General features: G+C 50.9%; 2 protein-coding genes across 2 annotated transcripts in view; one reads left to right on the top strand and one right to left on the bottom strand.

The window, feature by feature from the left end:
* Positions 1–19,426, bottom strand: part of USH1C (Usher syndrome 1C (autosomal recessive, severe)) — a 50,681-nt gene extending 31,255 nt beyond the window's left edge. Inside the window, exons 1-8 of the mRNA XM_011937438.1 lie at positions 19,288–19,426; positions 8,316–8,383; positions 6,467–6,610; positions 6,197–6,335; positions 2,244–2,352; positions 2,127–2,151; positions 1,863–1,920; positions 1,457–1,551 (exon numbers count right to left, since the gene is read on the bottom strand). Of these exons, the coding sequence (XP_011792828.1) occupies positions 1,457–1,551; positions 1,863–1,920; positions 2,127–2,151; positions 2,244–2,352; positions 6,197–6,335; positions 6,467–6,610; positions 8,316–8,383; positions 19,288–19,323 (674 nt within the window). The 5' untranslated portion in view covers positions 19,324–19,426. The remainder of the gene's footprint in view (positions 1–1,456; positions 1,552–1,862; positions 1,921–2,126; positions 2,152–2,243; positions 2,353–6,196; positions 6,336–6,466; positions 6,611–8,315; positions 8,384–19,287) is intronic.
* A 2,577-nt stretch (positions 19,427–22,003) lies between these two features.
* Positions 22,004–26,211, top strand: part of OTOG (otogelin) — a 104,230-nt gene continuing 100,022 nt past the window's right edge. Inside the window, exons 1-3 of the mRNA XM_011937439.1 lie at positions 22,004–22,097; positions 22,556–22,616; positions 22,780–22,840. Coding sequence (XP_011792829.1) covers positions 22,004–22,097; positions 22,556–22,616; positions 22,780–22,840 — 216 coding nt within the window. The remainder of the gene's footprint in view (positions 22,098–22,555; positions 22,617–22,779; positions 22,841–26,211) is intronic.

Below are 26,211 nucleotides of genomic sequence, written 5' to 3' on the forward strand. Positions count from 1 at the left end.
GTGTGATCATAGCTCTCCACAGCCTCCAACTCCTGGGCTCAAGCAATCCTCCCACCTCAACCTCTTGACTAGCAGTGACTACAGGTGCGCACCACCATGCCTGGCTCAGATCCCTTATTCTATCCCAAGACTAAGCTATTTTCTCGGTTCTCAGTGCTCCTATGACATTTACGGCAGGGATGGCACATGTACTGTTATTATTCTCTCCTAGATTGGTGGCAGAAATCACTCATTGATCACAGCACTCTTTCCCACAAGCCTGGATATAGCTTTAGAATAGCTTTAGAATCCTTTTCAAAGCAGCTCTCCAGGGAGCTCCTACTAATTGATTAGAGATGGCACTTATTTGCCATCCCGGACACAGAATGTAGTTCCATTTAAGTCCCTATCACCCTATATTATAACTGTTTATGTGGTTGGCTTCTAGATTAGGCTCTTGTCTCCCAGAAGGGAGGGACTTTTTATCACTTATGCTTGGCACAAAACATGGAATAAATGTGAATGAAAGGAAAGAACAGGAATAACTCAAATAATAACAGCTAATATTTACCAACTGCTTACTATTTAGCAGGTACTAAGCTCGGTACTTTACTTTCTCCACAATCACCCTGTGATGTGGGAATTATTATCATCAATTTATAGAGGGAGAAACTGAGGCTCCAAGTGGTTAAGTAACTGGCCCAAGGTTCCAGAGCTCTTAAGTGGGAAAGCAGGGCTGGAACTGGGATCTGAGTAACGGTGGAACCTGCAGGCTTGAGCCCCATGTGGCCCAGTGTCTGTTTGGAATTCCCTGTCTGCCTCTTAAGGAAGCTGACAAGGTAATAAGTGATAAGAGAACTGTGACAGAAATGACCAGCTGAACAGGCTCCTTTTGCAGTGACTCAAGGACCTACAAGGTAACATGGTTCTGCCCCTAGGCCTCAATTTCTTCATCCATAAATTGGGATCTATTAGAGATGCCCCTCTGGCCCTACAGGCCTGTTGTGAAGTTCAGAGGGTCAATCAGGCACCAAGAAGTGTCATCACCAAGGCTGGGCGCGGTGCTTCATGCCTCTAATCCCAGCACTTTGGGAGGCTGAGGTGGGAGGATCACTTGAGCCCAGGAATTTGAGACCAGCCTTGGCAACATAACAAAACTCCATCTCTACAAAAAAAGTAAAAGTTAGCTGGGTGTCGTGGTGTGTTTCTGTAGACCCAGCTACTCGGAGGTTGAGGTGGGAGGATTGCTTGAGCTGGGGAGGTTGAGGCTACAGTGAGCTATGATCAGGCCATTGCACTCCAGCCCAGGTGACAGAGCCAGACCCTGTCTCTGACAAAAAAATACCATCACCCATGGACAAGTCACATCCCTGGTGAGCAAGCTTTCCTCAGAAGCAGCAGTGAGGAAGGGGAGGGCAATAGGGGCTTGCTGGGGTGCACCGGCCACGAATGACCCCAGGGCATGCCCACCACCCACCTGCAGCCAAGGCCCCGGGAGCCCACCAGGCTGATGAAGACCTTCTTCTCCTTGTTTTCCCGATTTCCGGGGGAGCCCAGGCTGCCTCGTCCCCCCTGAAAGGGAGATAGAAGCAGAATCTCTGAGTGTCCACATGCGTGCAAGCGGCCTCTTGAGCTCGTGGGATCTGCAGGGCGAGCACTGCTGAACTCACACCAGCCAGATCATCATTCTGTCCCTGGGGATGTGTCTGCACCAGCCTGGCCTGGCTGAGGGCCACTGCCCCACAGCAGTGTGCAGGCTGCCCTGGGAGCCTGTGTGAAGTCCCTGAGAGTGCATCTCTAGAGCAAGCCCTCCCTTTAGGACTGGCCGCCCATCCTTGAAGATGACCCCACCCAAACCCCATCACAGGAGGTCTGGCCCTTACCCCAGATTCTGACACAAACTGATCCACATACTGCCACTTGAGGGGCTCATCAGGAGAGCTGATGGGAAGGGAAAATAGATGGAAGGGTGGTTAGCGAGAGACATTTGAGGAACCAGGCCCCAAATCCAGATTCACTATGTCTAGAGCCTCCAGCCTCCACTGGCCCAGGAGCAGGGCTGGCATGGTGAGAGCTGGACCCCAGGGCTATGCCAGGACCCTGGGCCCAACAGGGAAGAGTCGGCCTGCGGAGGAGGGGCCTCTCACCTCTTCACGGGGATCAGGCCAATGTCTGTGGGAGAAAGGCACAGGGGTTAGGACAGCTCCTCCACCCTCCCTCCCTCCTACCGTCATGGAGCCCTGCCCTGCTCTGGTCTCACTCACGTCTCACTTTGATGGACACAGTTTTCTTGGTTCGGATGAGGTTGATGACCTCCTCATGGGTACAGGAGGAGATGGAATATCCATTGATCCGGACGATCTCGTCCCCTACCTTGACCACAGAGAGAGGCAGGGAGCACCGGGTGGAGGGAGCATCAGGCAGTGGGGCAGACTCACCACCAGATGCTCCCAGACTGCTATCCGGAAAAGGGAAGGGTGGCCATGCCATCCCCTGGAATAAGCCTTCATGTCAACCAACCCACCCTCCATCAGGCTGGGGGATCCCAGGTTCAGGTGGCATGTCCAAGTAGTCTTGCCGCCCCATTTTACAGATGGAGAAACCAAGACAGGGGTGAGGGGCACAGCAGGTGTGCAGCAGAGCTGGGAGAAGATCTCAGCATTCTCTGCACCCTCACCCTGGTGCCCCTTTCACTCCATTGGGGTATCATCAGATTCTGGATTCTATGTAAAGGGTGACCTTTCACTCAGCTTTAAGCTATTCTTACCGGGACTTTGTCCCAACCCGCTCCTAGGAAGTTGGCTCCCTATTTCTGCTAATTGCTACAACACTGTAACTGAGTCAGGGTGGGGACCTTCTGTGACTCCTGACCCAAGCTCACATCACCGACACACACACACACACACGATTTTTTTTCCCCCACCATATGGAAACTTGATGAACATTTTAACTCTGCCGTGGCCCTGACCTCTGAATTCCTATTTCGGGAGCAACCAAAGAACAGTGGATGAGCACAGGGCTTTGGCATCAGATGTGCTGGGTTCAAATCCCTTCTTTTATTATTATTAGCTGTGTGACCTTGAGCAAGTCTCTTGAACTCTCTGAACCTGTTTTCCTCATCTGTAAAATGAGGAATACCAAGGTTGCTGTGAGAATTAAGTGAACTTGTGCATGTAAAGCCAGCTAGTGCCTGGCACACAGTAAGCACTCAATACATGAGTGTTATTGTTATCATGAGTTAGTCCTGATCCCTGAATACTCAGCTCAGATCTCTCTTCTCAGGGCTTAGGCCACAGCGAATTGTGAGATAGGGACTCGGCCGTGGGCAGCCAGCCCTGGATACAGAGCCGTGGTGAGGTTGCCCCCTGCTGGACACTGCCGGCTCCTCCAGGCACCCTGACCCTGGGGATCAATTCTGGAGCTCCTCATTTAATAACCACAGAGCAGGAGGGACTCTCAGATGTCAGCTGAAACTGAGGCCCAAGGAAGTGAGGTTTTGTCCAAGGTCACACAGCCAGTAGCTGCCAAACAGAGACTGGCTCCTGGAGAGGTTCCTGTCTGAGGCCAGTGCAGGTCAGCTGGGGGCTTAACTCAAAACACACATGCTCACCCTTTGGAGACTTGCTGGCATACGTGAGGGGCGCAAGCTGGACTCCCTGTGGACCGAGGTAGGTAGGGGCTGGGTGGACATACAGCCTCCGAGGGGTCCTCTAGGGTAACTCCTGCCTTCTACAGCACTCCCACAGAGTCACTTTCTCACTATTCCAAGGAACGCTTCCTTCCCACTCTGGGACACAGACCCCAGTCTTCTCAGGGACCTGACAGGAGTGGCCAAGGGCTCAAAATGGCACCAGAGTGGGGGCATACTAAAGAACCCTCTAGGTTTCTGGGAACATCTAATTCAAGGACAGTGGCCGGACTAACTCCTTCCACCTATTTTTCACGACAACCCTGCAGGTCAGGAATTTGTATCTCTGTTAATCGATGAGAAAACGGAGACTCAGAGAGGTAAAGTGACCTGCTTAAGGTTACCCCACTAGTAAACAGTGTCGTGGGGTTTGAAGTCAGGTCTCCCTGATAGACAAGTGGTGTTTCCTGGGTGTCTGGAAGCAGAAAAGAAGGGCACCTGGCCAAGCCTGGCTGCAATTCCCTGCATCCTGCCCTCTCTGGATCCTTGCCACCTGTCAGAGCCCTCAAGTCCCACACAAAGGCAGGCATTACACTGTCCATGTTATGACAGGGACAACCAAGGCATCCAGAATAATTTTCTAGGCCTGGAATATACAGCAAGTTGTATGGTACAGGCTGCCCTGTGCAAGGCAGAGGACGTAGGTTAAGTTAGGATATTCTTGAAAAACAAAAAACAAAAAACAAAAAAAACCCTCAAGTATCTCCAGCAGGGGATAAGGGCAGAGGGGTGGATCCCCAGGACTAGGTCCTGTGGGAGAGTCCAAGTCCACCACTGGGGACCCAACCTCACAGGTCAAATCAGCACAGGTCTTTAGCCCAGCCAGGCTGTATCTGAACCTGCCCTCCCCTGCCTTCCAGCATCTTCTCCCAGCTGCCCTCAGGCATGAGATCTCCCCAGAAACATGAACCCCAGACAGGTCAATGGATGCAGCCGTTTTTCCCCAAGCTCCTCTGAGTGAAGTTCCCTGTCTTATTCCTAAAGGGAATTTGCCCAAAACCTCAGTCGGAATGATTCCCACACGGCCCCTGGCTCAGGTTGCAGGATCAACTTTCCTTCCCTTCTTGCCTGTGTGAAACCCTGTAAAGGGCCCTTTGTGCAAGGGCCACGATGATACAACGATCTGAGGGACAGCGGCACAAAGGAGAGATAAACCCGTCAGCTAGAGAAAGGGCCGATAATTCATAAGCCTGAGAAAGAGCCAGGAAGGTAAAACTCTAGGTCTCATTAAAATACCCCAACGCCCCCAGTCATTGAGGCAGCATTGAGAACTGCTTGTCCTAGGAGAGCTCGCCCTGGAAAAAAGGCGGCCTCAGCTGACGCCAAGAGAGGAGCTCATTATGTGTTTTCTCTGGCTGGGTTTCTGAGCTGGAAAATGTGCCGCAGAGGAAAGAAATAATGAAGGGGCTGAAATTTCAGACACCACCAGTGAGCCGTGAGACAGGGATTTAGAACAAAGCAGTGTCTGTCAGCTCCCTGTTTCCACCCTCTATGCCCCCGTGTCTTGTACCATTAGCCTTTGAGCCCCTTGAAGCCCCAGCTTGGCAGCCCGGATTGGGGTGTTGATAACAAACCCACTGGAAGCTCTTGGTGACAGTGGGAGGGCCTCCTTTATCTCAACACACAAAAACAGGGCCCTGGGCCCTGGGCTCAGGTAGGAGTGAGACCTGGAGGTCTGCCCATCTCTGCTCAGGCCCTGAGGTGTGGGGAGAGGCACCTGGGTTGCTGAAGAGAGATTTCTGGGCTTGGCCGTCAGGAGACCCAGTTTCTAATCTTGGCTTTGCCACTTACTGGTCTCTCAGCCTCTATTAATAATTCTGTAAAATGGGGACGATCCATTCAATGCATATAGCAAGGACTGCTTGCGAGAATGTGACTTGGCACATTCCAGGCGTTTCTTAAATCTCCCTCTGTCTGTTCACTTACCAGACTCACAGCATTTGTGTGCCAGGCCCTGCTATAAGCACTTTCTACTATTAATTCATTTACTCATACAACCTGACAAGGTAGACAGTACTATCAGCAACTCATTTTATAGATGAGGAAATTGAGGTACAGGGTTAAGTCATTCCACCAAGTCACACAGCCTAATGAAGAGAAAAGCCAGAATTGAACCCGGCTAACCCTGCTTCAGAGTCTGTGCTCTTTGGCATCACACTGCACCAGGCTTTCTTTCCCCCTGCTGGTAAAAGGCCACATGTCCAAAACTTCATGTGCCGGCGTCACTATGTTCCTCTCTTGGGGAGTAGGGGAGGTGGGGGGAAGTGCAGCGGCAGCAGTTGGAAGAAGGCAGCAGTTGGAAGGAGGCAGCAGCCAGGTTCCCAGCTTCACTCAAGAAAACAGGCAATTGCTGGCAGCCTGATTTCTATGAGTCTAAGAATACCCGTCAGGAGGCGCCAGCATCTTCCTCACCCAAAGGCTCGGAAAAGTGGGTGACCACATTGTGCCACACCGCCTAGTGGATGAGTGAGGGGGAGGCAGGAGGTCTGAGGCCCTCGCTCCCCCTCCCTCTGGACTCTGCTTGCTCACCTGGAGCCCAACACTGTCTGCCTGACCACCTTTGATGAGGTGGGAGATGAAGAGCCCACAGCCAAACTCCAGGCCACCGCGCACGCTCAAGCCCAGGCCTTCGGGGTGCAGACGGTCCAGACGCACCTCCTTCAGCTTCCTGCCACACAGGAGAGGTCGGTGATGGTGCAGCCTGGCTGCCAGCACTGCCCCGCCCACTAGCGAGGAACTCTGTCCATCCCAGGGTGACCTCTCCACCCCCTGCCTCCAGCCTGGTGGCTTCCGCTGCACCTGGAGCGCCGGGGGGTCAGCTGATCATATTCCACCTGGTGCTTCAGTGGGATCAGGGGCCGAATGGCATCAAACAGAGGCAGGCGGTTGGGTTCGTTGATGACCAGCTTCAGGTCTCCCACGAGCACGGCCACGTCCATGGTCCTGTGGAGATGCCAGGAATGCCTGGAGCCTCACCCCTGGCCATGACCTCAGGGACCCAGGGATTCTAAGAGGAAGCCATTTCAGCCACTGGGCCCAGGCTTAGGAATAGAGGAGACCACTCCTGAAAAGCCCAGAGCCCTTCACACTGGGCCAGTGCCTGAGAAGGCTTTGTTCTCTCATAAAAATGCCCCCAGGAAACCAGCCTAGGGATTGTTGACCCATTTTGCAGATGAAATGAAGCCAGGATTTCAAACTCAGCATGCCTATCTCTGATGTTGGGATCTTTCCAGAGGGGAAAGCTCTGTGTGAGATGCTAAGGACTCCTCACACACTCATCATCTCCACTTGTATCTCCTGCTAAGCTCTATCAGTTTCACCTCACCACAGTTCACGTGCCTCCTCCCTCACGCTGTTCAGACCTTTGACTCCAGCTGCCTGCCCATGTACTCACTGTCATCTCGTCTTTTCTCAGTGTAAGGCACTCCCTGGCTTAAAACCCTTCGATGGCTCCTTACTGCCCAGAGGACAAAGTCCACTCTTCTCGGCATGCTCAGGGCCCTCCATGACCTGTCCCGTGGAGCTTCTCCAGCCTTGTGGCTATTTACGATCTCTGTGTCCTCCCAAGTCCTACTCCCCCAGATTACTTATCCCCAGTCACACCCTTGCTTTCATGCCTCCACACTTTGGCTAATGCTGATCCCTCATTCTGGAATGCCCTTCTCTGATATTTCACCTACCCAAATCTTTTTCTTTTATTATTTTTTTGAGACAGGGTCTTGCTGTCTTGCCCAGGCTGGAGTGCAGTGATGCGATCATGGCTCACTGCAGCCTTGACCTCCTGGGTTCAGGTGATCTTCCCACCTCAGCCTCTTAAGTAGCTGGGACTACAGGCACGCACCACCATACCCAGCTAATTTTTTGTATTTTTTTGTAGAGATGGGATTTCACCATGTTGCCCAGGCTGGTCTCTAACTCCTGGGCTCAAGCAATCCTTCTGCCTCAGCTTCCCAAAGTTCTGGGATTATAGGAATGAGCCACTGTGCCTGGCCTCAAATCTTTCTTATCCTTCAAAGCCTTGCTGAAGCCTTCCTGGTCCTTTCTCTTCCCTCTCAGTTGGAAAGGAAAACTCCTTTCTTCACATTTCTGCTTTTACCTCTACTTAGCAGTTATTTGATATAACTTACATTAGAGTTCTTTGTATTTGTAGTGTATGTTCATCTCCCCTCACCAGACCACAAGTTACTCAAGGAAAGAAAGAGGATCTAATTCATTTCCAGATTCTGCATAGTGCCCAGCAGCGGCAGGAGCTTATAAAGTATACAAAATGAATCAAAAAGCAAGTGGGTGATCAGAGACATCTGATGCAAGGGCTGTGGCCAGCTGGCATTTCTTGTTCTGTCCCAACAATCACACTCTATTGAATCTGTCTGGCTACTAGACAGCCTACTCCATCAGACTGTAAGCAACCTGAGAACAGAGACCAATCTGTCTTGCTCACAAGTATACCCCAGCCCCTAGCACAAAGCCAAGTACAAAGTACTTGTGTAAATAGTTGCTGAAATGAGCGAATGCTATGTCCATTTGATTTCCAGGAGCAGTGAGCATCCACCCTCTGAGCTCCTCTGTCTCAGAACAACCCATCCCAGGGCTCCCTGAAGACAGAGGAACCCAAGTGGTCCACAGGATCTGGACCCAGCACACTTACTGGTGGTACATTCGCAGCACATCATAGAGATAGTCCTTCTCTGCATCATTTTCAATCAGAAAATCCACCTGGAAAATCCAATAGGAGAATCACAGTTCCAGGCTCAGCACCCTCCATAGCAGACCCCAGGGAGGAGAAGTCATCCCCAGCGGCCTCCCCAGCATCTTTTCAGGGCTGGAGTTGTGAGGAGAGGAGAGAAGCCACAGGCCAGGCTGAGCCTCTGACCCCAATGCATCAGACCTATGCAGACCACCCCAACGTGGCCACAGGAGTACTGCTGCCCCTCCAGATGTGGCCAGGCACCCCTCGTCCCCAGGTGGGGCAATATGTGCACACACGGGGATGCACACACATATGTACATATGTGAATTCCCATGTGACACGACACGCTGCCGTGGCAGTGCCACTGCTCACCCCCATGGCTGTGTCATCCGTGGCCAGAAGAAGCCCACTGTCTTACCTGATGGTGGCTGTAGTGCCGGATAAATGCTTTCAGGAAGGATTTGGGCCACTCGCTCAGATAGCACATGCCACCCGCCAGAAACCCCTTACCACCGAATTCTTCTGTAACATCAATGCCAGGGGACCTTCACTCTGTCTTGTCCTGACCTTAGCTGGGTTGCCCTGAGTTCTGTCCACTAGTCAGTTTCCTGGCCACTCCTTCCCCCTCCCCAGGCCCCTGCACAAGCCCTGCAAGGGGAGAGTCAGGTTACATCATTTCAACTTTGTTGACGTCAATGGCTGGGACTCTAAGGTCGGGTTCAGGAGTTGTGTCATTAGCACTTCGATCCCAGTGGGAGGCCCTGAATTCCACTCCCTGAGTTACCTCAGTGTGAATCTCTATCCTGTATCTTTGGGTCTCTCTTCAGCCCAAGAATGGGTAACAGAGCAAGATGGAAGTTTGAGGGGTCACTGGGTCCCTTTCTCCTCCAGCTTCCAGGCCCAGGGCCTCAGGCCTTCATAGAGAGGCTGCTGCTGGAAGTTGCAAGCTCTCCACTGACTGGTCCTCAGAAGAGGGCCAGAGCAGCATTACCTCTCTCTGTGAGTATCCCAAGGGTTCTGGAAGACCAGGGCAGTCTGTCTGTCCCACCACAGAGGGGACATGCTGGGCCTAGCCCTTGGGATTTCTGGCCTGAACAGGGGCTACAGAACGCGAATTTCTGGCCTGGATCTGGCAGTACTTCCTTCCCTATAAAATCAGGCTGAGCATTTCATTAAAGGTGAGAATAACTTAGGAGGCTTGACTCACAGCTTGGGTTTCAGTTGCTACAGAAGCTCAGCCCACCTGCTCCAAAAGGGCACCCTTGCTTTCTCCCTACCTCAGTGCAAGGAGTTCCCAGCTAGGGCTAGGCGCGGTGGCTCACGCCTATAATCCCAGCACTTTGGAAGGCGGAGGTGGGTGGATCACCTGAGGTAAAGAGTTTGAGACCAGCCTGGCTAACGTGGTGAAACCCTGTCTCTATTAAAATACAAAAATTAGCTGGGCGTGGTGGTGTGCCCCTGTAATCCCAGCTACTTGGGAGGCTGAGGCAGGAGAATCACTTGAACTCGGGAGGCAGAGGTTGCAGTGAGCCAAGATCGATCGCGCCACTGCACTCCAGCCTGGGTGACAGGGCGAAACTCTGTCTCAAAAAAAAAAAAAAAAAAATGGAGCTCCCAGCTAGTTGACAAGAGATGGAAGCATCTGCTTGAGTGGGTGGTACTAAATCTTAGGGTGGGAGGCTGGCCTCTCGCATGCACCACCTCTGAAAGCCCATCTCTCTACATAGCATGGATTCTCTCACCCACTCTGCTCGGGCCTGTGGGGTGGGGGTGCCTCCCTGAGACAGGCCTGGGCTGCCCACACTGGACTGTGATGAAGGAGTCTGAACACTCCTAGCAGCAAGGGCCAGAAATATCTTTATAAATTAAATCATGTCGCTTGCTTGTTCAATAGTTTCTTGTACCCCAAACCAAACCTAAATCCAAACTCCTTACCTTGACTTATCAAAGCCCAGTCTCCTTTCCTACCAGTCTTCCTGGCTACAAAGGCCTCCTTTCAGTTCTTTCCACAGGCCCAACGCTCTCAGGGCCTTAGTGTGTGCTGTTCCCTCTGCCTGGATTGCTTCCCCCACTTCCCTGCCTGGCTGCCTCCTTTCCAGAGAGGTCTTCCCTGCTCACCTACCCGGACAGAACCCACTCCTGCACCCCGGAGATGTTTCAATTCCGTCAAAGATCGATGACGATTTGTAATTTAAGGTTTGCTTTCTCTGTGAATTGTTTTCTCTGTCTCCTTTGCTGGATAGAAAAATCCCATGAGGAGAAAGATGAGGTCTATTTTGTTATAAATTCCTTGTGCCTAACACATAGTAAGCACTCAATAAAGAAGCATTGAATGAATTTCTCTGCCTGCCTCCTGGTGTGCCCACATGGTTCAGGTGGGAGGGAGGTAACCATGGGAACAGCAGGGGAAGGGAAATGATGTTGCCCCCATAATCCCCCATGCGGTGGCACCAGGAGCTTTTCATGGGCTTTATTCCATTTGTTTATCACATTGGGGCCAATATTCTCACATCATGTTGCAGTTGAGGAAACTGAGGATCAGAGACATTAAGTCAGCTCACCCAGTGTCCCACAGCTAATAAACAGAGCTGGGATGTGAACCCAAGTCTGACTCCAAAGCCCATGTTCTTTTTGCTATGCCACAACCATTGATTGTGACTCAGGCCTGGTAGGGGAAAATAACTCCCAAGGTCCCTTTAGGCCAAAATTTCAAACCCTTTGCTTTCAAGAACTCCTTTTCTATCTCTAAGCCCCATCTCTCTCCTCTGTACTATTAAGAAAATACCTTTGGGTTGGTCTATAATGAGTGAGAAAATGGGACATCTTTTGAATGACTCTTTGAACCCAAGTGTTCTACTTTCTAAGGGGAGCATAAAAATCCCGTCTGCTTTGGCTGGAGTGAGGACACCCTGACCAAAGACTTCTAGCCTGATTCTAACCCCGGGTGATGACACAAGAAAGATGGGAGAGGGAATTTGTTACTGACTGAGGCCTTAGGACTGAAGTTCTCTCTTACCCCTCTTTGCAGAAATATATCCTACTGTAGCATTAGATTTCAGTAGTGAGGAACTGTCCTCCTTAGACCATGTTTATTGTGCATTAGGTGGAAAATTGAGGTAGAAGAGTAAGGTAACTTGCAATGTTAGGGTCTAGGGTTCTGTTTTTCTCCCTTCCTTCCCTGGGGCAAGTACAGATCATCTGGAGACGGTCTTGGTGGAAAGGAGCCTGTCTCTGCAGGTCCCAGGCTCCTGGCCCTTGTCAGCAGCCCTCCAGCACTGACCACTGCTCCCAGAGGTCTCATCCTACCTGTCTCCCGAGACAGCTGCAGAGCTCAGCTCTTCAGCCTCATGTCTACCCACTGTCACTGGTTAGGTCAGTCAAACCCTGTCCTCAGTTCTGCCCTTGCTCACTTCTCCAGGGTCACCTCCAGTACATCCCAAGTGGGACTCAGCTGCAGTGGAACAGATCCTTCCCCTGATACACTGAAATCTCCTTGTCCTCACTCACAACATTCCATCTACCACTATGTCTGACTTGTCCATTTGAACAATTCTCTATAGACCATAGTAGCTAACAGGGAAAACAGATCTGGTTTATGTAGAATGCTCTTTACGTATGAATCTAAGTGATAAACCATCAAAAACTTGAAAACTAGTTACACAGGAGATCCTGCAAAGGGAGGGATCACTCTCCACCCAGAAATATCTTAGAGAGACTCAGAGAGAACAGCACTGCTTTGTTCTCTGACCATACCTGAATGAAACCACACACTCACACCTCACTCTTCAGGCATTAAAAGGCACCAAGAAAGAAAACTGAGAAAGATGGAAGTTTCTCTAAAGCCTGAACGTGCAGTAACAATACCACCATTACTTAAATTACTTTTTCTTTGTAATCTTCCCTGTGGTCCAAGTCAAATTACTTTTCCAATATTAAAAAATTATATAGTGTCCTCTCTTCTGGAATTCTGCCTAGCACCAACCCAAGGGTCAGCTTTGGGGAGCCCCTGCTCTAGGGTGCTTTGTACCATTCTCCCAGTACCCTGCGCTCAGGTACACACAAAGCGCCAGGCATGCAGTAGGTCTCCCACACTCCTTTCTTCCTTCCTTCCAAACATGTTCTTCGTTTCCCTGTGGAACCCAGAACCACGTCATGCACACAGGCGCACGGTGCCCAGTGGCGTCTGTTGATGAAACGTGAACTCTATTTGCTCTAGTCTAGAGCCTTTTTTCTGACCTGTTGGCCCAGGCCTGGGTCACCACCTTTCCATTGGTCCTCAGCACATATATTCTGGGTCTGCCTCCCCTTAGTTCACTTCCAATTCATCACAACAATGTATGTCCCAGCGATTCTATCTATCCACAATGGATGGCTTCCCTCCTCTCATGTGAACCCTGCCTTCATTTCAGATGAGGCCCAAGTCCCCTCTTCTAGAGTCCAGAGCTTCCTCCCCTGCCTCCCAGCCTAAGGCTCTTCCTGTCTGGCTCACTGATCCCAGCCAGCCTCTCCCTGCTGACTGTCCACTGCCTGAGGAACTTTACGTGTATTATCTTTAATCTCCTAAAAACCCTCTGAGGTGAACGTTATCTTCCCCATTTTACAGATGAGGAAACAGAGGCTCAGAGAAGTGACAGAACTGAGACTCCAACCTACGCCTGCTGGCTCCAAAACCTCTGCTTTTTTTCAAACTACCACATGGTATCCATTTACCAAATATAACTCCTTTGTTTTGCACTTGTCCATTACACATTTATTGACCACCTACTATGGGAAAGACACCAGTCTTCTTTCTCCGACTAGATTTAGAAAGCCTTTCCTTTCCTCGGATCCCTCTTGATATTGAGCACAGAAGCCCTAAAGGAGCTCACCATCTACAAATAGCTGTTGGGGATCTCTATTATCATCTCTGCTCCCCCTATCCCCGCTGCAGGCCCTGCCTAGATGAGCATTCGAAGACTGATGTTCCTCTGGCACTGTGCTATCGGTCTGTATGGGAGGAGGGGACAGGGAGCTTCTCCACCCTCACAGTCTTCAAGCCACTTGTCTAGGATATTGGAGGCAAAAGCTGGGTTTGGCCATGTGGTGCCCTCCAGTCTCATCCCCCAGTATTCCCCCATATGGACTGATGCTTCAGGATAGCTGCAGAGGGGAACCCTGGGACATTTAACTCAGGCAAATTCAACTTCAGGTATGCACCCAGCCAAACAGGGAGAAAGAGAGTCAGAACAAATTAAATAATGCATGTTGTTCCACTTGATGAAGTCTCCTTGGGCTGTGGTGGGGATTAAATGAGTGAATATACATAAAGTATGTATAACAATGCCTGGGACATTTCAAGGTCTCCAAAATGTGTGCTAGATCTTTTCCTTTCATGCCTCCAGCCACCTCTACCTTGCCCTTTGTCCAGGGGGCTCTGTCTGGGCTCCCCTCCCCTCTGGTTTCCTGCTTTGTTCAGCCATCAGGAGGCCCAAGCAGGAGATGAGAGGAATGGGGAGACAGGAACTGAGGCTGCTAGTCCCTGGGGGCTGGTTGCTGGGCCACAGTTAGGCAGGTTCCTCCGCCCAAGGCTGCAGCTCCTGTCTGGGCCTCTCTGGCAGTCCTGGTTCTCACCTGTTCTGGTAACTTTCCCTCTCCTGGCCCCTTCAAGGGTGCTGGCCTCCTGCATCTGGCCCCAGGGTGCAACTTGTTGGGTCATTTAATCCTGCCCTTTTCTGCAGAAACGCTTCATAAAGATTTCTTGGCTTCCCCCTTGGATGAGCCACCTGCTCCCTGCTGCCACCCTGGTTAACCATTAACAGTGGTGGTACTAGCAGTATTTCTTTTCTGTGGACTCCTCCTCTACCTTTAAGACTCACTTCAAATGTCACCTCTTCTTGGTCAAGTCTTTCTTTAGGCTCCCCCGCAAAGCTGGCCACATCTTTCTCTGTGCACACAAACAACTCTTTGTCCCCATGGGACTCACCAAGCTGTGCTGAACTTTCTCCTTTTACCCCCCTGTCTCCCCACAAGCCTGTGTATGGCCCAGACGCAGACCTGGGTTGTGTGTGTGGTGGTGGAGCCAAAGAACCCCTTCCCCAACTGGGTCTGCACTGCTCTGTGCCTCAGTTTCCTTATCTGTAAAATGGGCACAAACATCTCTTTTTAAAATGGGATTTAATCACTAAGAGAGATTAATAATTGTTTTTTAGTATTAATTTAATGAGTTAATAATTATGAAGAGTTTAGAACAGTGCCTGGCAAGTAGTAAGTCCTGTGTTTGTTACATAAAACTAAGTGAGAATAAGTGGATATAAATTCCATATCCACAGCAGTGGGTAGCTAGTGGCCCTCTGTAGATGTTAGTGGGATGAATAGATCCAGCCACACTTCTTCCCAGGCCTTCAGAGTGTGCATCCCAGTAGTACCAGGCTTTATTTAACTCTTGTTTTCTTATTATCCATCTTTTCTTCTCTTTTTTTCTCTTCTCTTCTCTTCTTTCTTTCTTTCTCTCTCTTTTCTTTTTCTTTCTTTCTTTCTTTTTTTTTTTTTTTTGAGACCAGGTCTCACTCTGTCACCCAAGCTGGAGTGCAGTGGTGTGACCACAGCTCACTGCAATCTCAGACTCAATTGATTCTCCTAATTCAACCCCTCAAGTAGCTGGGACTACAGGTGCACAACACCACACCTAGTCAATTTTTGTATTTTTTGTAGAGATGGGGTATGGCTATGTTACCCAGGCTGGTCTCAAACTCCTGGGTTCAAGTAATCCTCCCACCTCAGCCTCCCAAAATGCTGGGATTATAGGTGTGAGCCACCGCACCTGACTTCTTTTCTTTTTCTGGAACCACTTTATTGAGGTATGCCTGACATGTAAAATACTGTATATATTTAGTGTAAACAACCTGATGAGTTTGGGGATAGACGTGCACATGTGAAAGCATCACCACCATCAAGGCCATAAACAGTGCCCTTCATCTTTTCAGAGGCTCTTGACAAGTCAGCTAGTTTGTAGTATTTTGCCCAGTGCCTGGCATAGCAATCATGCCCTACTTCTCCTTGTTTTCCTTCCTCACTTGCTGCTCCTTCTCCTCCAAAAGTTGTGGTGCCCCAGGTTCTGTCCTGGGTCTCCTCTCCATCTGCACCGTCTCTCTAAGTGAACTCATCCGTCTCAGGGGTTTAAATACCACTTACACCCCCAAGGACCTACTGATGTTTATCTCCAGGCCAGACCTACAGCCTTCTCAGTCACCTCTAGCAGGTGTCTCAAGCTTACAGCATTCAAAGTGGAATGTTAGGTTTCCACCACCTCCTGCTCTGTCTCCACCAACCTGCTGCTTCTTCCCTAAATGTGAATTCACCCTTGATGCCTCTCTTTCTACACTCACAGCCAGTCCATCAGCAAAAACATGTATCCTGAATCTGACCCATTCTCACCTGAGTCCGAGCCCCTGCCTCTGGCCTGGGGTCCTGCAGGAGCCTCCTGACTGAGGTCCCTCTTCTACTCTTGGGCCCCTCAGTGGATTCTCTACAGAGCAGCCAGAACAATTCCTTTTAAATGTAAATCATTCACACTATAAGAAAATCCCAACCTAACCATGGCCTTTCAGGCCCCTATCACCCCTCTGACCCATTTCTCACCATTCTCCACTCACGATTCCTCTGGGACACGCTGTCCTACTTGCTGTTCCATACAGGCAGGCATCTGCTGGCCTCAGGGCCTTCGCACTTGCTGCTTCCACTTTGGGGAACGCTTCCCTACATGTATCCCCGTGGCTCCTCTCCTCACTTATTCCAGGTCTCTGCTCAGACATCACCTCTTCAGAGAGGCCTTCCTGACTGCCCACCTTGTTACTTACTATCTCTCTCCCCATCTTAGTTTATTTCTTCATATAATTTATCACTACCTGGCATTACACGATACTTTTGTCAATTTCCTTTTAACTGTCTGTCTTCCCCACTAGAATATACTGTCTAAGAGAGCAAGGGCATTATTTTGTTTTTCGATGCTTAGAGTACTGCCTGGCATATATTGAGAACTCAGTCAATATTTATTGCCTATGTGAATGAATGAATGATTAGCAAATTCCTAGAGAGTGGTAGCTGTTTCTGATCTTCTTATTCATCCCACCAGGTCATCCAATGCCTGGCCTCAGGCAGAGTACACAGCTATGCTCATAAATGCGTGACTGCTGAAGAGATAATAAATGCTTTTAAGCAAAAGAGTAACCAAGCTCCTGCCATGTGCTGGTGCTGCGAACAGAGGAGCAGTCTCCTTTTGAAAGCTGCTTCTCTGAGGGAGAAAACAGTCTCTGACCAAGCCCTGCTCCCCCAAATCCTGGCCCAAGGTTGCTACTAGTTACTGGAAGGGCATGCAAGTGCTCCTGGCGACCTTGGGGTAACTTCACAAATCAAAAGGAGTCGATGCCTGGAGTCTGTTGGCTCACACTGGACACTCTGCAGGTATCAGTTTGAAACAGTGTGGTTACTGTGGGCCCAGAGCAGCCAGTACTTTAATTGCTAGTTAGTCTTGTCTGTCTTGTGAGGTACAAACTCCATCTCACAGCTGAAGAAACTAAAACTCAGGGAGAGTGGGTGGCTCGGCCAAGGTCTTCCTGACAGTAACAGGGCTACGATATGGTCCCAGTTCTGCTAACTCCAGATGATAAACAACAGTGGACATTTGTTGAGGGCTCCCTAAGTGTCAGGGTCTATTTAAGCTCCCCACACACATGTAGATCTCATTCAACATTCATGATAACCTTATTAGTTAAATATTGTTATCTCTTTTCACAAATAAGAGCACTGAGGCACAGAGAGATTAAGTGAGTTGCTCAAGGTCACATAGCATTTTCCATTATAACACACTACCTTAAATATTACCTCCAACAACCAAGGATTTAGATCATAAACCATTTCCTCCAAAACACTAAGGAAGGTACCCCTACAAAGCAAACAACAACAAGCTGTAAATTTCTCCCAGCATATCTGAGTGCCTCCTCTCTATCCCCTGCTGCTTCAACCTCTCTCCCAGTTCCTGGATGATCCCCAACCTGGGAGGGGAAAGCTGTGGCTGTCTCCAAGGCAGCAGGGCACAAAGTCCAGCCTGGGTCTTGCCTAGCACATGGCGCCTGCCCTGCCGGCACACAGGGACATTAATAAGTAATCACTCTTGTGATGAGGAAGAGTAGGGCAGAGGAAACGTGGAGGTCTGAGGACCTTTGAAGCCTGTGGGACCTGGGGAAGAGGAACAGGGCAAACCCAGGGTCTGCATCAGACACCAGGGACCCAGGAGATGATTCTTGCAAAAGAGACAGAGTAGGTACCCCACAGAGTGAAGGCAGAAGACTTGACATTATTTCAGGCCAGGGGCAGGAAAGTGAAATTCAACCCTGAGTCTTGGGGTGGGGGACGGAAGGTTGAGCTCCTTCAAACTGGGTTGCCTGAAATCTACACTCACAAAATGTCCTTAGCAGCTGAAATTTCTTCCGACATGTCTCTTTGCAACAGGATGTACCGGCGAATCCTGTCTCAAGCTCCCCTTGGCATTTGCCAGCCCCTAAATTCCTACTGAACTTCCAGCTATCGCCCACCCCTGGGAGCAGGACCAGGGATGCCCAAGACCTTGTTTACAGGAGCCTTCTGCCAGTTTGAGCTGTCCCTTTGTGCCCCTACAAAAGCACCCAGACATGGGTAGCACCAACAGGCAGCACCCAGACATGGGTAATTACCAGGGTAGGGTCCGCTTCCCACCTACACCACCAGCAATTTGAGGGCACAGACTGGGTATAGCTGAGAGGATGCTCAAAACATGCTTATTAAATGAATAATTGACCCCGGGCCCTTGGCCCCAAGCCCCTGCGGCCCCTACACTGGCTGGCTCCTTGGGATCCTATGGGCCTCTCTATGGGAAGGAAGGGGTTAAGGACGCTGACCTCCCCTACCTGAGCTCAGTCCTCAGACCAGGAAGAGGTTTGGCTTGGTCTAAAGACACTGCACCCCCTGGGGTCTTTGGGAGAGCCTTGGGTCACACAGTTGTTAATAGTTACCTGCCCCTCAGGCAGGGCCTGTGGGGAGATCCAGATTCCACCCCCACCCCCCCAACCCTCCGCGGCTTCATCCCCAGACTCAGAGGCATCCTAAGGCCTGGTGAAGAGGTCGGCTGGATGTCTTTGATGACCCTCTCTGGTCTCAGGGTCTCAGCAGATTCTGCATAGCTTTGTGAATTGTTCTGGAAATGCCCTGTGTAAAATCCAGCTGCTTCCAGTGATGGTCCTTTCGAATCCCAGACCACCAGTGAGGCCCCTCACTGGGACACGCCAGGGTGGACCTGGCTCTACCTGAAGGATCTGGCTGGCCAGAGCCCAGCTCCCACGCCCTCTGTACCTCCTCCCTTCCTCCCCACCGCACCCGGTCAGCACCAGCTCCTCGGCTACTCCTTAGGCCCTAAGAAATGCCCTTAGGCAGGCAGGGCTGAAATGCTTCTAACTCAAGTCCTGAGGTCAAAAGGCAGAGAGAGAGACGTCTAGTTTCCCTTTTCCCAACACTCACCTCTCAGATACTGCCCCAGACTCTCTCCACATGCCTCATCAGCCCTGAGCTGGGGGCACTAGGAAGGAGAGGGACTTGCCCACAAAGGGGGCACCTCAGAGAAGCGGCCAAGACTGGAAGGAATTCAAACCCCAGAGACGTCCCCGCCCCTGGAAGGCAGAGGGAGAAAGCTTGGCAGGAGATCGATCTGTTTAGCAGTCCCTGAGCCCGGAGTCCCAGCGTTCCCTCCCTCACTTTACTGGGGATCCCTGCTGCCAGTCAAACGACCCTCGGGTGTCCCAGCCCACCCAGAGCCATCAGGTGGGATCGGAAAAGGGAGGGGCAGTGCCGGGGTGTCCACCCCTTACCCACCGCGCCCAGGACTCCGGAGTCCCAGAAGCCTGGGGCACCCCGCAGCTCTGACCTTATGCCGGAATTCTCGGGCCACTTTTCGGTCCATGGCTGGGCCAGGTCCAGCTGTGTCGTTGAACGACCTGTTCCTTCGGGTGCCCGGCTGCCAGGAGCTGGAAGGAACCGCGACCGCGACCCGGGCAGCCGCCCTCGGAGCTGGGGACTGGGCCTGAGCGCGGAGGGGCGGGGCCGGGCCGCTGTGGGGCGGGGCCGCTGAGGCTAGAGTTGCAGGTGCTCAATCGTCGCCTCCCACTGAAGCCTGGGAGCAAACGGGCCCCAGTGTGCCTATGGGCCTGTGGTGGCAGTAGCTGGGCTTCAGGCTGGTATTTCTCTTGACGTAGTACCTGATCACATGCGTTGAGGAAGAAGATCGTGGAGATGTAGGGAGGAGGTTTGGGACTTTTTGTGAGGACCGGAATAGAGGGATCCGGAAACTATTCACACAGGTGGGCAGGGGGCGGGGCAATCTAGTCCGTTTTCTCTGGATACTCAGGAGGGCTCATGGCCCTCCTGGACGCCTTCACCTTCAGCGTACCTTCCGTCCTAGCTTCCTCCTGCACTTTTCCAACAGGGAGAAATCAATCCTTGTTCTGTGAATTCCTTGGGGGCAGGGCCGGCTTTTACTGTGGGCCACAGGGGTCTGAACCAGTGGGTGTGGGAATGGCCCTCTCAATCGATTTCCCCTCCCACCTTCCCTAACACCTCCACCCCCAACAAAACAAGACAAAACAAAACCCAAACCCAACACACTCCCATATCCATCGAAGCCTGGCGGACCCTGGCAGTGACATTTTGATCTGTGGCTGACCTTCACCCAGGACCCAGACCCTCTGGTTCATTTAATTCAATTTGGTCAACATTTGCTTAACTCCTAGGTCTGGTGCTGGGTGCAAAGACAATGATGAACCAGGCCTGGGAAGGAATGAAAGGAAAGAGGAGCTAGGAGAGGGGTGATAAAAACGTGTAAATCAGGGGCTGTTAAGTATGGGGCTTGTGCCTGAACTTAACCCAAGGAGGCACCTGCACCCTTTGCACCCTGTCAAGCGCAGGGGCAGGGAGGTGGACAGCAGCTTACATCAGGTAACCACTTACAATTGTAACTTTGGGCACCTAAACACCCCTCTGCATCCCTTTCCCCAACAGCTGAAGTTTTACAAGCACACTATTTTTGTTTGGGCTAAATTATTGCCTAGTTTAAAATGTAAATCCCTCTTGAAGAAGAACCTTAAAATATGATCTGTTTTCTCACCTTAGTATTAGCTACTAAGTCAGTGATAAAAGGGAAAGACTTGTGGGATTTTTGAATGGTCCAGAAAAGGCCACACAAAATGCATTGCCCTCTGACTTACTTCATTGATTCTCTACATTGAAAAAGAATGTCATATGGCTGTTTATTTTGTATTTAGAATCCTGGCAGAGGTGAGTGAATGTCCTTACCCAGGAGAATGCTGTTCACCTGCCACCCCAATCCTTATTTTACACTGGCCATCACCCCCACAGACTCCCTCCACCTTAAAATGCCCCCCGCTTTATTTTGAGAATAGCATTGAGACCAGGTTCTCCTTTCCATGAATTTTTGTTTTCAAGCTTCCTTGGAGACAATCAGCTTTTGCCTGTTCCTTAACCAGTGTTCCTTAAGGCTCCATCTTTAGGTCTTTCCTCTTCATCTTCCTATCTGTGCCCCTAGCTTCCTCCTGTGTGAAGATAGCTATGTGTGCTTTCTCTACCACTATATGCCTAGAACAATGCATGACATGGAATCAATGCCAAACAAATTTGTTGAGTGAATGAATGAATGAATGAATGCATCTCAAATCTATGCCCTTGCCTAGGAGTCTACTGGGGCCAATACCACCACCACCATCACCACCATCATCATCCTATGTAAGACCTGGCATTTAGTTGGTGTTCCCTAAGTGCTGATGAAGTGAACGATGCACAGGTTCCCCAGGTGCTCAGTCCCATGTTTTCACCATTTTAAAATTCCTCCTGGGCAGACAGCGGACCTTGTTCACACATATAAAATTGTTTTGTCAAAGTTTGGCCTTGATGGTGGCAACAACATAGGAGTATGAAACACATTTATTGTTCAGTTGTCATTTCCTGAGCTAGGGCAGGAGATGGTGCTGGGCATTCGGAGGACTAAGGCGTGATTCATTCCTTAGAGGTGCTCAAAACTGGTCATAGGATAGGGATGTGGAGACCCAGGTGGAAGCTGAGGTGGGGCGTGGTGGGAACATAGGCTAGGACTCCACAGGCTCTGCTATTGACCACTGACCCCTGAGTGGCATGTCCCAGGACCGCAGCATGGCCCTCTGTAAAAGGAGAGGATAGGGTCAGACTCACATCCGCATCTTGGGTCTCTGGTATTGGGCTCCCAGGACCCAGGTGAGGGGAGCTGGAGTTTGCACAGGCTACCTCTTTGCTCCCCTAGAGAATTTAGGGCTGAATAATCTGAATCCAACCTCCCCTGGGGAGGAGAAGCCACAGGCCATAGCAGAGGCTGGGCTATGGACAGGAGCCTAAATTATGGTAATAAGCTGGGCACTCCTGTCACTCTATAGTTCGGGGAGGAGCTGAGAGCCTGGGAGGAGGGGCTAAGGGAGCTCTGGGGCATGAGATCAAGAGGGACCTCAGCTGCAGAGTGGAGGTGTGACCCTGCCTTGGCCCAGGGAAGCACCTCGGGAGGCTGGCCCTGCGCTCAAGTCCCCCAATCCCCTCGCGTCCCTATGGGAGTCCTGGTGTCTGTGCTCTGCTGGCTGCTTTGTGTCTGGCTGCCCTGGGGTGAGCCGGCAGCCGAGTCCCTACAGGTGCAGCATCTCGGTGAGAGGGTTGTGGACTCAGGGAGGTTGGGGGCTCGAGGAATGAGAAACGTTAAAGGAATGAGGAACTGGCCGGGATAGGTTGGAGAGAGGGAGGAAAGAGAGGTTTGAGGGACAGCAGAGGGACCCCCAGGAGGAGCAGTCAGGGTAGGAGGGACCCCGAAGCCAACAGAGGCAGGCCTATGACCGTGAGGGGAGAGTCTCAAGCGAGGCTGGGTGGCAGAGACCTGAGATGGGGAACTAGAGAGTGCTAGGGGCCAAAGAGTGAGAGGAAAGGGGTAGATCCTGGCTGGAGAAGGGTCATCAGGAAGGGAGAGGAAGGATTTGAGAAGGCTGCAGGGAGGGAGAATGGGGGAATGCCCAGTAGTGTGGGAGAGGCTTTCTAGCAGTGCGGCCAGATGATGGGAGGCCCCAACAGAGAGAAGCACAATTTGAGTGGAGAATAATCCCCCTCCCCAGCTGCAGCACCCGCTCCGTGGGGCAGTGCAGAGCCACAGCCAGAGCCAGCCGGGGAACTCAGGTGAGTAGGCTGAGCTGTGGTGGCCCTACCCACAGCTCCCATCTGTATTTCTGGCATCAGCTACCCCAGGGCTTTAGCACTTAGGGTGGGATAGGCCTGGGGACTGCAGGGAGGCATAATCCATCCTAGCTCCCGATCCATGCCAGACTTGTTTTTCCTCCAGCAGCAGCCACCAGGAGGTGACCCTTGCCATGGGAGACACTGTTACAGTGATGGGAGGCCAGGTAAGGGGGGTCTGGGGAGGGGGGTTCATTGGGCAGGAGCTCATGTCCGTCTGGATTTGAGGCTGGCAGGGAGCTCTGCAGGTTACAGGAGGGGTCTCTGGAGTTGTTCAGAAGGGAACAAACAGGTTCCTGGTATGTGTCTGAGGTGTGCAAGTTCATAAATCCCTACTATTCTTTTTAATCTCTTGGGGGTCTGTAGCCCACTCTTTTTTTTTTTTTTTTTAAGGAGAGGTGGCCACCAGGGCTCTTTCAGGAGAGAGCTGAGCTCTCCCTTCTGGCAGGTAAAAGTAGAAAGATGAACGTTTAGAAGTATGGAGTTCTCTTTTCCCTGACTGACCTGCGAAGGCCCTCAACCCTGTCAGAGGCCCCTCTCCATACCCTGAGCAGAGCCTCAGGAATGCAAGCAAGACAAAAACTAGGCCACCTGGTGGAAGTTGCAAGGAAGGTTTGGTTGAAAAGCAGAGCCCTGAATTCTTATCTTTTGAGCCTTTTTTTTTTCCTTTTTTTTTCTCTTGAGTCGGGATCTTGCTCTGTGACACAGGCTGGAGTGCAGTGGCATAATCATAGCTCACTGCAGCCTCGATTTCCTGGGTTCAAGTGATCCTCCTGCCTCAGTTACCTGAGTAGCCAGGACTATAGGTGTGTGCCACCAGGCCTGGTTGACTTTCAGTATTTTTGGTAGAGACAGAGTCTCACTATGTTGCCCAGGCTGGTCTTGAACTCCTGGCCTCAAGTGATCCTTCTGTGTCAGCCTCCCAAAGTGCTGGGATTAGGCATGAGCCACTGAGCCCAGCCTCTATCCTTTGAGTCTTGACCATTCCATTGCCCATCTTCCCAGGGTCCTCTGTGTTTGTGGGAGAGGCGGCAGTTTTGTTTTCTCCCTTTGGCAAACTTCTTTGGTCTCTGGATCAGGTGACTCAGGTCTACTTTCTAATCCTGGCCCACATTTGTCTCCCTCTTTCTATAACTATGGATGGACTATAAATTCCACTCACCTGCAGCTAGGTCTCCCAAAGCAACTGAGCCGCAGCTCAAGTGCCCCAGCCCCAGCGGTCAGCTCTGGGGAGCGCCTTGAGCCAGCAGGCTGGGGAGAATCGTTTATAACAGCAATGAGTCCCAACTCCTGCCCTTTGGAAATAGACATGAAGGCCCCAAGATGGAGCGAGGGGGGATGGTGTGGGCGTGCTTCTTCTCTGATGTGGATTTCCTGGGTCTTTTACTTCTTCTTTGCCCACTCTTCAGGCCGTAAGATTTAGAATCACAGTCAAATACCGTTTGAGTTGGAAGGTAATGGAGTCATTTTTTTGTAGGTAGGGAAACTGAGGTGGGTGGATGACTTGCGGGGGCCCCACAATGAGCCGGTGGAGCAGTCTCCTGGCAGAGCCAGGCTGCGCACACAGGACTTCAGGAATCCCTGTGTTTTAGTGAGGGAGATGACCCTTCTCCAAACACTTCAGTTCCCGGCAGGCATCCTCCCGTGCTGGTTTCCAGGGTAGGCATCCCCCCTTTTCCTTGGCGAAGGGTCATAAGTGAGTGGACCAGGCAACCTGGGGAGGTTTCTCACACTGCTCCTTAGAGCAACAAGGAATTAAAATGGCCTCCCTCTAAGGTGACAGGAGTTGGGGGTGGGGACTGAGGCCCATGTACCAGGGATACTTCGAGGGCTCCTGTTTGGAATGCCCTCTTCAAGAAGTGGAGGTGGGCCGCAGACCCACAATCTTCATTTCAGTGCTGTCCTGCTTCTACAGAGCTCAACCATTTTCTAGAGAATTCTTGTAGACAGGGATCCATGAACTTGGATGGGGGAAAATAAAAACACATTGTTATTTACAGAAACCTCAATCCAACTGAAATTCAGCATCCCTTTCAATTATTATTATAGTCTACAAACCACAAGAGTATTTGCAGTGTTTTTGACTGTCACCAATAGACATCACAGATATTTTCCAACCACTTATAGTTGTTGCTGTCTCAAGATGTCATTTGTGTTCATCATTACTTCAAAATTTTGGCAGGGATAAGGCCCACTGCTAGATCTTTTATTTAATGAGTTATTAAAGAAGCACGAATATTACACTAACTTACACATTTTATAAAATATTTTCATAAAATGATATTGCGATATAAGTGATTTCCTTTGTAACCTTATCCTTTATTTTGTGTTTTTAAAAGCATTATCCTGAGAAGGTATCCACATAGGTTCACTGGATTATCAAACGGGTTCATGGCATGAAAATGATTAAGAGTGCCTGATTGATTAGCCCCTGAAGGCTAATCATTTGGACAGGATTTAAGGAATCCTTTAGAAAATGGCTTTGACTCTGCATCAGGGGTTGTCTCATCCTCATAACTCATTTATCTGAGAGGCCACATCTGAAGTGGGAGTGCAGACTGAAGACACGAAGACTGAGTTTAATTACAGCTCTCTGGTGGCTACAGGATGCGGGTTGTTTCCTGTGACCCTGCCCTCCCCTATTTCCTGTCGTCTCTGAGGGCCCCATAAGATAGGTTAGTCCCCGGGTGGGAAGCCTGACTCCTGGGGCTGGGCCTGGGTCGGCTGGGTAAGGACTGCTAGGGAGAATCCAGGAACCAGGAACCAATGTAGGTGAGGACACCAAAATCTGGCTAAGATGTGAGAAAGACCTTGAAGATGAAGGCTGTGAGTGTCAGGGACTAGGTGGCCAGGCTGTGCCTGCCAGGGCAGGGCCAAGAGCTGAAGTTAGCTCTAGGCAACAAGGGCCTGAATATTTCCTACGTTCAAGTCCTTTGCCGGATGACGATGAGGGAGGATGACATGTGAGGTAACTACCCACATTGCAATTTGTGGCTTGTTGGCCCTGTGAAGAAGCACATAAGCTCCACGAGGGCAGGGACTCTGCCCTGTTCACTACACCTAACATGATGCTTGGCACATGGTTCTGGGGATGTCATACAAATGAGGCTGAGCCTCTGAGGGAGGAGGAGCCAACTGTGCCCAGGATGCCTGTACTAGGTGACATCAGACACCTTGGACTGGAGTTCTGAGAGGGCCAGTGTCTAAGTCATCTAGTCATGTGGTGACTGAACACCCATGTTGTTAGACAGTCCTGATTTCAGGTGGTTTATGTCTGGAGGACCATGCTCTGGGAGTTCTATCTGGAAAATAGGGCTTCTTAGCCACACTTGGCCTGTCTCCTCCTTAGATCTGAGGTGTCAGGGCAGGAGTCCTGACTGGGAGCTGAGTTGTGGGGACAGTGGGTGTTGATCTGTGGGAGCTGAGTTGTGAGGACAGTGGGAGTTGTGAGGATAGTGGGAGTTGTTAGGACAGGGGGTGTTGGTCTGTGGGAGCTGAGTTGTGAGGACAGCGGGTGTTGGTCTGTGGGAGCTGAGTT

Source organism: Colobus angolensis, unplaced genomic scaffold, assembly GCF_000951035.1.
Source record: "Colobus angolensis palliatus isolate OR3802 unplaced genomic scaffold, Cang.pa_1.0 Scaffold164, whole genome shotgun sequence".
Taxonomy (NCBI): Eukaryota; Metazoa; Chordata; class Mammalia; order Primates; family Cercopithecidae; genus Colobus; species Colobus angolensis.